A 15426-nucleotide genomic window follows, 5' to 3' on the forward strand; every position below is an offset into this window, starting at 1 on the left:
GAGGGAACAACCTTTCCCGAAACTGTGGGATCTAGAATTCAGACAGTTGTACAGAATGGGCACGTGCCTTGCTGGAAAGCTCCTTGATTACCGAATGACAACGCCTAAGCTCTCTGGCCTAGCCTCCACCATGTCCCCACAAGCTCGCGGGTCTGGTTTAGTCCCTGCAGCCACTGCCTCTTTCCCAAAATCGTGCTTCACCTTTGAGCCTCAGGCCTTTGCACTCAGAGTCCCTTCTGCCTGGAAAACTTGTTGCTTAACTCCAGACCCACTCGACTCTGTTGTGTTCTTGGATCCATCCCTATTTCCACTCTGAAACAGAGTAGGGTTTCAGTAAATGCTGACAGTCTGAACGAATGAATAACTGAAGACATAATGAAGTAGTAATTTTTGATCACCCACATACCTTGACAGAAAGATTGGGGAACTATGAAGTCAGACAGATCGGATTCCAATACCAGTTCTTCCACTTATTAGATAGGTTATCCTCACCATTCTTAGAGTTCAAGAAATGTTTGTTGAGCCCTAGCTGCTGTGACTCAGTGTATTGAGTGCTGACCTCCAAACCAAAAAGTCCCGGTTTATTCTGGGTCAGGGCACATGCCTGAGTTGCCTGCCAGGTCCCCAGTTGGAGGTGTGGTAGAGGCAACTGATCGATGTTTCCCCCTCCCTCCCCCTCTCTCTGAAAATAAATAAAATGAAAATTTTTAAAGGGAAGAAATGTTTGTTGAACGAATGAAAAAAAAAAATGTTCTCGCAGAGACGTGTGACGAATTAAATGAGTTAACGCTCGTGCCGTACCTGGCTACAATCGGTGCTCAAGAGAACTACTACTCACGCTACTATACCACGTTTTGTGTTTACGTCGACTGCGAGTTCCCTGAGGGAAGGGGATGTCTGACTCTCGGAGCTCCCCAAAGTGCCGGATCGCATTAGCTGACTAGAATGACGGAAGTCTACAATTATTAACGTCCTCGGGGTGGGGAGGATTACAGATCTCGAATGGATCTGGCCCCTTCACAGCGACTGCAAGTCTCATCATCTCGCAAGACTCTCTGTTCCTGTACAGATAAAGTCCTACTACACTTGCAGATTGAACCCCACCCCCAGCACTTTAACAGGTCAAGTTCACGGCGGCCGCGCCCCCTGCCTGCCTCCAACCTACTCAACCCGGAGACTCGGAGCTAAGAAGAGACGCATGCGCACTCTTCCTTCCTCGTCTCCTCCCACCCTATTAGTCCTCCTTAGTCTTTCGCGTTTAGGGTACTGGGTCCTTTTTGTCCCCTACTGCGTGCCGTGTTAGTTTACGTGCGTAAGTGGTGGCCGTGAGAGAAGATGGCAACTTCTGTAGCGGTGCCGCCTGGTCCGGTGGCCAGTCGGGCCAACAAACGCGGTGTTGGCCGGCCGGGAGGTGGCGGCGGCGGTGGTGGAACCCGAGGGACCGAGGAGGAACCTCCGCCACCCCTACAAGCAGTTCTGGTGGCGGATAGTTTCAACCGCCGCTTCTTCCCGATCTCCAAGGACCAGCCTCGGGTGAGCGCCATGCGCGAATGAAGCCTGAGGGCCCGGGGCTGGAGCTAGTTAACCTTTCATCTGCCTAGTGAGGCGTGCTCTGGGAGAACGTGTGTCCAACCTCTTACCCTGAAGTCTGTTTACCTAGTTACGGGGAAGAGTTTAAACCCTGATGACTGCCTGACCGAGTAAGTGGTTGGCAGACTTAATAGCGCTGTCTCGCTGGGGTTTGGGAGGCGTACCGAGGGCTAAGTTGTAGAAGCAATGCTGAGAGAAGCCTTCGCTCGGGGATTCAGCGCTCCAAAAAAAGGCTGCAAGTCCTTTTTAACTATGTGGAGAAAAATAAGAGATCCTTAAGTGAAAGGGAGTATCACATCCTTTTACCTCCAAAAGGGAGGTCGTATGCCTAAAAAAGAACAGGCTGTTTTGCATCTGGGTACGGTGTGCTTTTTTTTCCTTCTGGGTTTTAATGGCAGCCAGTGCCTTCTGTGTGAAGGACGACAGAGTAGGTTTAGTGGCTGGTTGCCAGTAGCCTCTGTCTTGTTGTCTAGGTACTGGGAAATTGGACTGAGCTAGTCCTGGGGATTGCTGGGTCACCCAGTCATCCCTAGTTCAGAGAGGGAATTGCATTCATTTCAGGGGATGGCTGTTCATTTTGAACAGGTGATTGCGGTTAGCTCGCCCCTGACTCTTAGAAAGGGGTCAAGGAAGGAAATTTTATGGGGAAAAGGCCTTAATGGTGCTTAAGTTTCTGGAGAAAGGATTGCTTCCCAGTATTCTCCTTTACCACAGGTGGTGTCCTAATCTATAGCAGCTCTCTCTGATTCTAAACAAGTAGATTCTATCTATGCTTACTAGATACAAATAGTAACACCTTAGACTCTAATGCTTAGAGCATGCTATGAACATCAAAGGCAGAATAGTGATTAACTTAATTTGGAAAGATAGAACAAAACTATAGCGTTTGGAAACACTAATATAGGAGTGAAAATTGTGGGTGTAGTGAGGGAAAGAATGGTATGCAGAGGGCCAGATTCAAGACTTCACATTTTTTTCACCTCCTACCCTCCAGGTCCTCTTGCCCCTGGCCAACGTGGCACTAATTGACTACACTCTGGAATTTCTGACTGCCACAGGTGTACAAGAAACCTTTGTCTTTTGTTGCTGGAAGGCTGCTCAAATCAAGGAACATTTACTGTAAGGCCCTGCTCCTTTTCATTCTGTGTTTCAACATTTTTTCCATTTTTCTTAAGACGAATGTAACTAAATAAGGGGAAATCATGAGGGGCAAAATGTGTCTATGTAGATTCCATCATAAGGTCTAAGGGTATTCTCTCCACTTATCAAGTAGTGAGCAGCTGAAACTGACAAAGATTAAAGAATAACAATTGAGTTTTTCTGAATCTCACTTATCAAGTTTGGTCCCGGTGGGTTTTAAGTTATTATTTGATGGCACTAATATGGAAGTTACAGGGATAACATCTTTGTTTTTCCACCGAGCTTCTAAATATTGAGCTGTTCTTCATCTGTGTATTCCCAGTGCCTAACTTAGTACCAAACACACAATAAGCATTTAACACATGTTTGGTGAAATCTTCTTGAGAAAGAGTAAAATGTCAGGATTTATGGAAGCTTAGGAAATTAAGACTTGGATATTAGCATGGTCTCCATTAGACAGTTCCTAAATTTGGTATGGATTTTAGAAGGAGAAAAGTATATTCCCAGGAAACTGTATACCCTAAGTTTCAGCAGTATTTTGAATTCAAATCCATGTTTGGGGACAGGGGTCAGGCTATGGAGAGGAAATAACCGTGTTTCTCTAACCCATAAAACAGGCCTGGTGACAAAGGATACTGAAACCATTAATTATAGTTCATAAATCTCTTTGAAGTTCAGGACGCTGGCAGGAAGCCAAAAAAGCCATAGAGAAGGAGTGTGAATGTTGAATGGGGGAGAAAAACAGGGAAGCTCTGCATGATCTATGTGTTTGATTTACTCATTCCCCTCCCCCTCCCCCTACCTTTAGGAAATCCAAGTGGTGCCGCCCTACCTCCCTCAATGTGGTTCGAATAATTACATCAGACCTATATCGTTCACTGGGGGATGTTCTCCGGGACGTTGATGCCAAGGCGTTGGTGCGCTCTGACTTCCTTCTGGTGTATGGGGATGTCATCTCAAACATCAATGTTACCAAAGCCCTGGAGGAACACAGGTCAGGATGGGAAACAGGAGGGACAACAGTTCAGGACCAGCGGAACCCTGAGACTCTCTCCCTGCTACCCTTTATAGGTTGAGGCGAAAGCTGGAAAAAAATGTATCCGTGATGACAATGATCTTCAAGGAGTCATCCCCAAGTCACCCAACTCGTTGCCATGAGGACAACGTGGTAGTAGCTGTGGATAGTGCCACAAACCGGGTTCTCCATTTTCAGAAAACCCAAGGCCTTCGACGTTTTTCTTTTCCCCTGGTGCGTGGGTATCTGGATTCCTTGGGGCAGGAAGATGACAGGATTCAGCAAGAGAGCCAAGTTAAAGCCTTCGTAACTTCTCCCCACAGAGCTTGTTCCATGGCAGTGGAGATGGAGTGGAGATTCGCTATGATTTACTGGATTGTCATATCAGTATCTGCTCTCCTCAGGTGAGCCCTGCAGGGCCAGGGCTGCACATCAGAGGGAGAACCCTGAGGGTGTGTTGCTCCTTCCTAGAAGGCCAGGGTGTGTTTGTTTCTTCTCCCTCTTTCTTGTATCTGTTCTACAGCAAATAGTTATTGTCATCTTGACCCCAATATTAGGAGCCTTTTGGGGATTCTGGCCCATGTCCTGCCATCATAGGGTCTGATAGGGTCTCTGGGCCTTCTCTTTGCTTCCAGCACTTAACTTTGGCCCCATCCAACTCCCCCCACAGGTGGCTCAACTCTTTACAGACAACTTTGACTACCAAACTCGGGACGACTTTGTGCGGGGCCTGTTAGTGAATGAGGAGGTAAGAAAGGCTCCAGTGCCTGCTTAAAAGAGGGCTAAGATGTTGTCTCATGCAGACAGCTTTTGGTCCCCTTTTATGTTTTAGTGAACCTTAGGAGGGAGGAAAATAGCTGGGGTGGGGGGAGCAGTGCTCAAAGAAGAGTCTCAGGCCATTTGGCTGTGACATTGAGAGGCAGAGGGGAACTTAAGGTAAGAAGAGTGTTGTGCCTGGGGGTGTTCTTCCTCTCTTGCTTGCTTGGGCGACCTCCCTCTCCTTGTCTTCACTCAGATCCTTGGGAACCAGATCCACATGCATGTAACAACTAGGGAATATGGTGCCCGGGTCTCCAACCTACACATGTATGCAGCTATCTGTGCCGATGTCATCCGCCGATGGGTGTACCCCCTCACCCCTGAGGTGAACTTCACTGACAACACAACCCAGAACTGCACTCATTCCCGGCACAACATCTACCGAGGGCCTGAAGTCACCCTGGGCCATGGCAGCATCCTGGAGGAAAATGTGCTCCTGGGCTCTGGCACTGTCATTGGCAGCAATTGCTCCATCACCAACAGTGTCATTGGCCCTGGCTGTCACATTGGTGAGTGCAGGTGGGGAAGTCAAGCCAGCTATCCTAGCAGCAGGAACCTGTGTAGGCCCGTGTCTCCAGAGAAGGAGAGAAAGGGATCGTCCCTGAGAATAAGGAACCAGAGGAGTAGCTACCTTAATAAAGGAGGGAACAGAGATGTAAAAAAAATGATGCTTTAATTTGTGGCCCGTGAGCTTCTTATTGGGTGATTCTTCACATTCCAGGTTACCCTATAATAATAATCAGGACCAACTAGTTAATTAACATGCAATAAAAACATCTGTGCATTACAGCTTACAAAGACCTTTTGCATACATTGTTTCATTTAATCCTCACTAAAACCTTGTGAGGTAGATATTATTTATCCTTAGTTTGCAGATAAACAGACTGGTTCAAATAGGTTGTCTCACCCAAGGCCATAGCTAATAAGAGGCAGTGCAGGGAGTTGAATCTGAGTACTCTGATTGTTAAGGCCAGCGTTCCTTTTACCCTCCATACTGCCTGGTTAGCCTGTTGGTGACTCATTTTGGATGTAGAAATGTGGTGCTTTAAATGGAACTGCCCCTTTAAAAAAAAAACATAATTCTAAATGTACAAGACGAAGTGGAATAGATATGGACATGATTCTAATAAGGTTCTTGGGTTCTAAGGGTCCCCAGAAATCTTGAAGGTTCTGGGGTTCTTAAGTCCTGTGTGATAGTCTATAATTGTCATAAACCTGGTGGAGGATGGTCAGGCTGAGCAATGTTCTGCTGTCAGGCCTGGGCTTAGAGGGGAAGAGGGTGTTTTTGCTGAGGTGGGAGCTGAAATATTTGAGCTGGGTGGGAGTTGTGCTGGTGTCAGTCAGCCGTGTCTTCCAGGAATGGCCCTGGTCTGGAATTGGAGCCCTGAGTGACCAGGAGTCCTTCCTATCCTGAGCCAGGCGACAACGTGGTGCTGGACCAGGCCTACCTGTGGCAGGGTGTTCGAGTGGCATCTGGAGCACAGATCCATCAGTCTCTGCTTTGTGACAATGCTGAGGTCAAGGAACGAGTTACCCTGAAGCCACGCTGTGTCCTCACTTCCCAGGTGAGGACCTGCTCCGTACTGCGTATGTGCCCCAAACTGAGTGGTGGTCATGCTAAGCCAGAAGGGGCCTATATCCAACTGTAACCCAGCCTGAATTGAGCCCAGATCCATTGGTTTCGTTTGACTTCTACTTGGCTTATTTAGAAAAGTCACTCTCATTGTCAGGATACACTCTTCCCCAGCACACTGATGGTTTGTGACACCTGCTCCTTTTTTCTCCCCTAGGTAGTAGTAGGCCCAGACATCACACTGCCTGAGGGCTCGGTGATCTCTTTGCACCCACCAGATGCAGAGGAAGATGAGGATGATAGCCAGTTCAGTGATGATTCTGGGACTGACCAAGAAAAAGAGAAAATGAAGCTGAAAGGTGTGAGGCTCAGCAGGTGTGGGGCATCGGTGTGTCTCTCTGTGCCACAGAAAAACAAGTGTGTCCTCCTGGAGGGATCGGTACTTCAGCTGGACCTTTGCTAAGGACCAATGCCTTTTCAGGTTACAATCCAGCAGAGGTGGGAGTTGCAGGCCAGGGCTATCTCTGGAAAGCTGCAAACATGGATGTGGAAGAAGAGGAGGAACTACGGCAGAATCTGTGGGGTGAGCTGGGCCTGTTTCCTGCCACACACCCTTTCTAAATCAGAATATTGTGAAGGACAATCAGACTACTTGTTCACTGCTTTATTCATGCAGACAGGGCATATATCAGTGGCTCTTTCCTCATTTTTCTTTTTTCTCACCCTTTATGGGTTCTCAGGACTCACAATCAATGTGGAAGAAGAGAGTGAAACCGAAAGTGAACGGAGTATGGATTCTGAGGAGCTAGACAGCCGGGCAGGCTCCCCACAGATGGATGACATCAAAGGTGAGTGGCCAGGGAAGCAGTATCTTGAGGCAAAACAGGAAAACCTCCAGTTTATTCTTTATCTGGATCAACCATCCAAAGACTCATGTCCCTCCAAAGAAGGGTTTGGTATAAAGTCAGGACTAGATGACAGTATGTTCCAGAGTGATGTTGACCATTGAACTTACTGTTCCTTTGATTTTAGTATTCCAGAATGAAGTCCTGGGAACACTACAGCGGGGCAAGGAGGAGAACATTTCTTGTGACAATCTGGTCCTAGAGATCAACTCTCTCAAGTAAGAGCAGCCCCTCCCTATTTTCTCCTCCTGGGGTAATTGCAGGCAGATAGAGGTTCTCCTGGTTCTTCGCCATATAGGAACCTGTTCCCTTGACATCCCAAATGACAAAGCCAGTAGCATTTGGCGCAAGGAGAACACTCGGTGTTAGCCTCAGCATAGATTCCTCCTTCCAGAATCCTCCCCCTCCATGTGTTTCATCTGACTTCCTCTTCCCCGGCGTCTTGCCAAAGTCAGTCCTACAGCATGCTGAAAGGGCCGGTGAAGGCCTTGGTGTCACCCCAGTCTCCCCACAGGTACGCCTACAACATAAGCCTAAAGGAGGTGATGCAAGTACTGAGCCATGTGGTCCTGGAGTTTCCCCTGCCACAGATGGATGCTCCACTCGACCCAAACCGCTACTGTGCCCTGCTGCTTCCCGTGAGCAAAGACTGGGTCTGGGTACAAGAGATTGGGTAGAGGCAGATATGCATCCATGCTATATGGTAACTTTAAATCAGGAGTAGAAGGTCTTGTGTGGGATATCATGTTACTGTGGTTCCTTTCTCCTCCCCTCTGGGAGTAGATTGGATTCTAAAGCAGCCGTGTCTAGTTCAGCGGAATCAAGTTATGTTCAGTATTGAGTGACTTTTGAGATTCCAGGATTCAGGCCCCATATCAGACCCCAAAGGCATGCCTAGAATAGACCTGGACTTTCATACTCTGTGACTGTAAATGATTTGACCCAGAAGGAGATCAACCTGCAGGCTTGGAGTAGGTATTCTTGAGGCAGTCTGCATATTTGATCCCCTTTCACCTTCCTGGGGAACTTCTTTTTCCCCAGCCCTGACTGCTGTCAGTTCCTAAGTCCCTCTGACATGATTCTACAGGGCCTGTGTCATCTCCCTCTTGTCTTTCCACATCATGACAGATGCATGTTATCAATACTGATTTTCTTTGCTGTTCATGTGTAGGTATGTGCTCAGGTATGTATTGCAGCTCTCTTCTCTTTTCTTCTGTAGCTGCTCAAGACCTGGAGTCCTGTTTTTAGGAACTATGTAAAGCGTGCAGCCGATCATTTGGAAGCACTGGCAGCCATTGAGGACTTCTTCCTGGAGCACGAAGCTCTTGCTACTTCCATGGCCAAGGTGACTACCATCTCAAGCCTCATAGTCCTACATTTGCTTTGAAACAGGCCTTGGTAGATCCCCAGTCGGAGGCATGCAAGAGGCAACCAATTGATGTTTCTCTTGCATATCAGTGTTTCTCTTCCTCTTTTTCTCCCTCCCTTTCCCTCTCTCTGAAAATAAATAAATAAAATCTTTAAAAGAAAGAAAGACAGAGACAGAGACCTTGGTGACATTCATGGAGACACAAAACAGAGACTGACATGAATCCAATAGTAGTTAACAGCACTATCCACCCCTAGTGGTGTGCTCATTGCTGGCATAGTACAGCTTGGAGCCAGGCTAGGAAGGCAGCCATTTGGAAGTTGCCCTGGTACTGTGCAAAGTTCTACCCGGCATTGGTTGCAGAAGTTACACCTGTCCCAGTACCACAGTGAACAGCTTATTCTAGTCTGTTCCGGAAGAGGCTGCTCAGTGTAGAAAATGAAGCTGAGGACCTGGTAGAGAGAGGTGCTAAGATCCTGCTTCCTCTTCTGTTATCCATTATATCTTGCTGGACTCTGCATGGTCCCTGAGATCTCTGCTGGCCTTCTGCAGGTACTGATGGCTTTCTACCAGCTGGAGATCCTGGCGGAGGAAACAATTCTGAGCTGGTACAGCCAAAGGGATACAAATGACAAGGGCCGGCAGTTGCTTAAGAACCAACAGGTGAGACAGACTGCACTCTCACCATGGCTGTTGCCCAGTTCCCTGGTCCTTGGGACTCAGTGGTTATTTGAGCTGTTCATCCACTAAAGAGAACAGGATGATTATGTGCTTCTCCTCAACAGCTCACCACTATGCTTTCTTACAGCTACAGAGGTTTATCCAGTGGTTAAAAGAGGCAGAAGAGGAGTCATCTGAAGATGACTGAAGTCGCACCGCCTGCTCCTGTGGGTGCGGTTGAAGGCCCTCCTGGCTTCTGGAGCAGGGCAAGTGAGAGGCTAGTTGCAGAAGATGAGTAATCACCGTTCTGAGACTCAAAGGAGCAGAGGCTGGAACTACAGTATTCTTCCCACCGCCAGCAACCATGTGCCTCGAATCCTGATTGGGGAGTTGGGATAAGGGTAGCTGGGCTGAAACAAAGCTCTGCCTCGGGAGGAGCTAGGCAGGCCCTGCAGGTAGAGGAAGGCCAGAGGCATAGCTTTGTGCTTTGGCTTTCCCTGGGGAAACAGCAGAGAGCTGCTGGCCTTCTCTGCTGCTTGTATTTGTTAATATTAAAAAAGAGAGAGAGGGGGTGTGTTTGATTTTTCTCCAGCTCTGACTAATCAGTTTTTGAAGTAGGGACCAAAGAGTTCTAAACTTGTGACCTAGCAGCCTTTCCTTAACACCTGGCAGGGAAGGAGAAGAGGAGTGTTATGGCCACTAGGTGGCACTGTGGTGCCTTGCTAATTGACCATTGCCTTGGCTCATGAGTAGTGGAGGACCTAGCTTCTTTTCTAGCCTCTGTGGACCAATTTGTGGTCCTGGAGTAGTGTGCCTGAGCCTGTTTCTGGAGAGCATCCTAGTCCGAGCACTTTTCTATCAGTGATGTGCCAAACATGTAAAGTCTGTTACCCACCTGCCAGAGTCTCATGCTTTGCCCAGTTGACCCAGTGTTACTACTGTCAGGGAAACTGGGCTGCTCTTCATCTTAAGGAAATTTGCTCAAGGCTGCATCACTCTTAAGGGGTAAGGCTACGGATATGAGACTCATAATCCTGAGTTCTTTCTACTTGGCAGACGCAGTGTCTAGGTGAAAGGAAATGGTCCACTGAGGCTAATACAACCCCAAGCCAGCAATGGATATCTTAAGAACAGAGAAGATAAGGCAAAATGGGGTTTTCCCTAAGACTGAGGGTATTTACTCTATAATCGACATTTTGCTTAAAACTTTTCATGTATTATCTTCAGTTGTGATGTAGACTTTATTCCCATGTTCACGTGAGCCTGAAGTTCACAGAGGTCCCATAACTAGTCATTGATAGGGCCAGGATTTGTCGTTGGACTCCAGAACTGGAGTCTGTCACTGCTGTACTGTGTCCTTTAACTGCAGCCATATGCCCTTCTAATCTGTTTTGAGTTCATTGTCTTCATACAGCCCTCGCTCTATTAACACTTAAATTGTGGCAAATGTTACTAGTACCAGGAGGCCCTCCTGGAAATCACAGATAAAATGGTTGCCTCCCTCCATTTTAGTTGGGTGGAATGGACTGTACTCAAGCGGTGTGAAGGGGCATTGCTGAGTATTTCTAAAGAGGAAAATACAGGCTGGCCAGGATTTGGTCTTACTTACTTTTCTTATTTAAGAAATCTCCATTTCTGCTTTGTCAAATACAGGCTCTAGTGCTAAAGAGCATATGAAGTTCATGTCGTGGACCTAACAGGGTCAGTTAAATACAAATAACCATAGGGTGCCTGTGATTTTCACCTCATGGGTGACATCAGAGTAGCCTATAGAACTTTTTGGGAGGAGAGATTCCTTCCAGTTGCAGTGATTAGGGACAGGTTACAGAATTGTGATGTTTGGATGTCCTAAAAAATAGAAAAGATTAGAAGGGGGCATTAAAAACAAAGCAGAGGATTTTTACTTATGAGTATATATGGCAAATTAAACACATGGGCATTTTATTCCCTCCAGAAATGCTGTTCTGATCAGATGACACTAAGGGGATTCTTTAAAAAAGCACATGACTCAGTGATAAGGGAAAGGAGGTGACAACATGAAGGAGAGACATCAACGTTCTGCAAAGTGAAAAACCCATGGGAGAGTGAAAGTTGACTTAGCTAGAACAGACTGAGATGGGTGCTATCTGCTCAGATGGTTATTAACAAGCAAGCCAATGTTCCCTTCTGAACCCAGGGAAAGTGCATCATAAAGCCGTCAAGATTGAGACTGACACCTGGGGGTGGACTAGAAGGGAATCGGACGAAGATCTTTCTAAGAAAAAGCCCATCATGTGATCTATCCAGGTGATCACCCCTATTTCTTTCCTGCAAGAAATAGGAGATTTAGTCTTTGGAGAAATGGTGGGGAGAAAATTATCAAAAAGATACAAAGATTTCCTAAACACAAAGGTCATGAGTTTCTAGACTGGTGGCCCATGAGGTCCCTGTGTAAAGAATGAAATAACCCCAAGAAATTTCAGAACCTTGGAAAATGAAAACTTAGAGCATCCAGATTTAACAGATACTAGGGTTAGGGGTGAGGGACTAGATCAAAATTGAAAGATTTAGTGAAAGTAATTTAGTGTTAGGGCTCTGAATGTTGGCATTCATTGATTTATATCTCCAAGCGAAAAAAAATGCAGAAAAAGACCTAAGAATATATATTTTGTTTCTTCAGAGGAAAAAAGGCACCTTTCCCCCACTTGATCACCCTACATTGAAGCCTGTTAATAAGCCTTGGACAGAGCTTCTGGTCAGCTTTTTAGTATTGCACTATTAAATGTGAGTAGACTGCCAAGGGCCATCAAACATTTAGGAAACTTTCAATATGTCAATAGAAGGCAAGAGACCAAAGCAAAATTGAAACCAAGCAAACAATGACAAAGGGACCTTTTGAAAACAAGGGGTGAAGCTATAATTCTCAAAATTCAAAGAGGATAAATAAAGTGCTATGAAAAGGAAGCAAGAGGGAACAAAAGAGTTCTGAGAAATGAAAAATGAACTGTTTCCTTCTACTGAGAACAGGAGGACTTGAGAACCAAAAGTGAACCAATGGGGGACTATATCCATCCATACAACCTGAATCTTCAACTGGCTGTTTTACCGGTCCAACTGAATAAGGAAAAGTTTGGGAATAATGTTAAGAACATCTTGCAATAAGGTGAAGTCATTTTAAAATAAAAGGGAATTGGATGCTAAATGAGAAAAAAAAATAAGGCTCAATCCTGGAAGGTCCAACATCCAACAGGAGTTGCAGAAAGGATGAAGAAAAGAGTAGTAATGTTATTAAATAATTCAAGAAAATATTGACTTTCTGGATGGAAAGGGTACCTGTCACAGTAAATGAGCACCAAGGCATAACACCATGAAATTTCAACCGCAAGGATAAAGAGTACTTCCTAAAGATTTCCAGAGAATTAAAAAGTCGTGTGCAGCCCTGGCTGGTGTGGCTCAGTGGATTGAGTGCCAGCCTATAAACCAAAGGTCGCTCATTCGATTCCCAGTCAGGGCACACGCCTGGGTTGCAGGCCAGGTCTCCAGTAGGGGGGATTCGAGAAGCAGCCACACACTGATGTTTCTCTCCCTCTTCCTCCCTCCTTGCCCCTTTCTCTAAAAATAAATACACACAAATTTTTTTTAAATCGTATGCAAAAGCTTAGGAAAATAAAGAGATCAAACTGACTGCTTAATAGCCACACTGGAAGCTACAAGACAGTAGATGATGTCTTTAAAATTCTGAAGTTAGCTGTGGCTGGTGTGACTCAGTGGGTTGAGCACCGGCCTGTGAACCAGGGGGTCGCTGGTTTGATTCCCAGTCAGGGCACATGCCAGTGTTGCAGACCGGGTCCCCAGTAGGAGGCATGCAGGAGGCAACCACACATTGATGTTTCTCTCTCTTTTTCTCCCTCTTTGTTTAGGGGTAAACAAAGTCTTTTTAAGTAAAGTCTTTTTTAAAAATTTCTGAAGATAAATTATTTTTAACTCAGAATCATTTTCAGATTTTCAGTTTCCCATGCTTTCAAGGGAATTTACCAAAAGATGTGCTTTATGCCCTGGCCTGTGTAGCTCAGTGGATTGAGCACAGGCTGCGAACCAAAGCATTGCAGGTTCGATTCCCAGTCAGGGCACATGCCTGGGTTGCAGGCCACAGTCCCCAGCAACCACCCATTGATGTTTCTCTCTCTCTTTCTCCCTCCCTTCCCTCTCTAAAAATAAATAAAATCTAAAAAAAATTTGTTAAAAAAAAAGATGTGCTTTACTAAAATAAAGGAGTATCAAGGAAATGGGAATCCAACATAGAGGAGAGATCAAGAGAGTTTTGCAGATGATGCAGAGAAGTCCTAGAATGGCAGCTGTGGACAGCCTAAGACAGTCATTGGTGCATTGGTGCAGACCAGAGCAAGAGAATTGAAGGCTCCAGGGAAGAAAGTTGATTTTCTAGTATTAAGGCGTACCTCATTTTATTAAGCTTGATTTTATTACGCTTTACAGATAACTTTTTTTAGAAAATGAAGGTTTGTGGCAAGGTTGCACTGACCAAGTCTATTGGTGTCATTTTTCCAACAAAGTATTTTAATTAAGGTATGTACATTTTTTAAAACAATGCTATTGTACACTTAACAGACTATAGTATAAACATAATTTTTATGCGCTAGGAAGCCTAAGAATTCATGTGACTCTATTGCAATATTGTCTTTATCGTGGTGGTCTGGGGCCAAACCTGCAATATCTCCAAGGTACGCCTGTATTTGACTGAGTGAACAAAACATGTACTGAGAAACTATCAGATTATGTAGAAAGATAATAATAGGTACACTATATTACATTAAAAAAGCAAATGAAAAAGCAAGTCAGTAATGCCAGGAGAAACAAAAAATTATAAAGGAAGCATTTATTCATAGTCAAAATGTCAATACCAAGTACTATATTGATACTTAACCAAAAAGTGGGATTATACTATGTTAAGAAGGTAGGGGACAGTGGAAAAAAAATGTATCAGTCATTATAAGAAATCAATAAGCAATGTCTAGAATGCACAAATCAGTAAATAGTCTGAGCTAAAAAAAAAATACTAAAGTGGGGATGGAAATGAGACAGAGGATTGCTATTAAAAGCTTAATGCTATTTGACTCTGCACACACACTGCTTTGATAGAAATTTAAAGGGAAGGTAGGGGGTGAACACAATACAACATACAAATGATGTATTATAGAATTGTATGCCTGAAACCTACATAGTTATACTAATCAATGTTTATTTAGTACCCAATACATTCAGTTTTAAAAATAAAGTAAAACAAAGAGTATGAAATGGAAATATAAGTTTTATGCAGGAGTTAGCTAATAAATTGATTTGTTGAAGTCAAAATTTTAGCTGGGCCCTGGCTGGCGTAGCTCAGTGGATTGAGTGCGGGCTGCAAACCAAAGTGTCGCAGGTTCGATTCCCAGCCAGGGTACATGCCTGGGTTGCAGGCCATGACCCCCAGCAACCACACATTGATGTTTCTCTCTCTATCTCCCTCCCTTCCCTCTCTATAAATAAATACAAATCTTTAAAACTACTGTTTGTAAAAAAAAAATTTAGCCGGGATATAATAAAAGGTTGTAAAGGTATAGGTTAGATCAGTGGTCTCCAACATTTTTGGCACCAGTGACTGGTTTCATGGAAGACAATTTTCCCATGGGCAGGGATGGGGGAGATGGGGATGGTGTTTAGGATGATTCAAGCACATTACATTCAGGCTCACCTCCTGCTGTATGGCCAAGTTCCCAATAGGATGCAGACTGGTACTGGTCCATAGCCCAGAGGTTAGGGACCCCTGGGTTAGATTATGGAGGGCTTGCAATATCATACTAAGAATATTTGGAAAGCACTGGGGAATGTGGAGAAGTTTCTGAGCAGAAGAGGTACTTACTCTTGAAGTGCTAATTTGGCAATAATGTACAAAGTGGAGTGGGAGGAGTCCTCACTTGCTACTGTGACCTTAAAGGACTATGTGAGTCGGTCCAGTCCATTCTCCAGCCTCATCTAACACTATCCCTGTAGTCACAATGGCCTTCTTTTCCTCAGATTTGGCCAGTTCATTCCTGCCTTGAGCCCTTGTACTTGGTTGTGCCTTCTGCCTGGAATGCTCTTCCCCCAGACCAGAACTACTTATAGCTGCTTCCTCATTAGTTCTAGGTTTTAGCTCAAATGGAAGAGGTGTTCTCTGACCACCCACAATCCTCTTTCCCCTGTGGCATCACATCACTCCAATTTATCTTTTTCATAGCATTTGTTGTTTTGAAGTTTATTTATAAGCTTCCTTCCAGATAAGTAAAGGTCCTGAGGGAAGCCTTATCTGTCTTGTTTTTGCTGTATCTCATGCAGTATT

General features: G+C 45.2%; 1 protein-coding gene across 1 annotated transcript; it reads left to right on the forward strand.

Moving 5' to 3' along the window:
• The first annotated feature begins 1270 nt into the window (after positions 1 to 1270).
• EIF2B5 (eukaryotic translation initiation factor 2B subunit epsilon) lies at positions 1271 to 10927 on the forward strand. The gene is made up of 16 exons (XM_028504479.2): positions 1271 to 1533; positions 2585 to 2709; positions 3539 to 3724; positions 3802 to 3979; positions 4069 to 4149; positions 4416 to 4493; positions 4761 to 5073; positions 5984 to 6129; positions 6355 to 6496; positions 6619 to 6720; positions 6878 to 6985; positions 7170 to 7260; positions 7557 to 7680; positions 8262 to 8387; positions 8964 to 9074; positions 9220 to 10927. Exons 1-16 carry the CDS (start codon positions 1336 to 1338, stop codon positions 9277 to 9279), a joined length of 2169 nt encoding a protein of 722 aa, XP_028360280.1. The 5' UTR covers positions 1271 to 1335; the 3' UTR covers positions 9280 to 10927.
• Positions 10928 to 15426: the final 4499 nt, after the last annotated feature.

The sequence above is a fragment of the Phyllostomus discolor genome, chromosome 2 (assembly GCF_004126475.2).
Source record: "Phyllostomus discolor isolate MPI-MPIP mPhyDis1 chromosome 2, mPhyDis1.pri.v3, whole genome shotgun sequence".
NCBI classification, from domain to species: Eukaryota; Metazoa; Chordata; class Mammalia; order Chiroptera; family Phyllostomidae; genus Phyllostomus; species Phyllostomus discolor.

Excerpts from the sequence above, each read along its gene's own strand:
- EIF2B5 (XM_028504479.2), top strand. The coding sequence starts at position 1,336 with ATGGCAACTTCTGTAGCGGTGCCGCCTGGTCCGGTGGCCAGTCGGGCC. Across the intron at positions 1,534-2,584 it reads TCTCCAAGGACCAGCCTCGG|GTCCTCTTGCCCCTGGCCAA; the intron begins GTGAGCGCCATG and ends CCTACCCTCCAG. Across the intron at positions 2,710-3,538 it reads CAAATCAAGGAACATTTACT|GAAATCCAAGTGGTGCCGCC; the intron begins GTAAGGCCCTGC and ends CCCTACCTTTAG.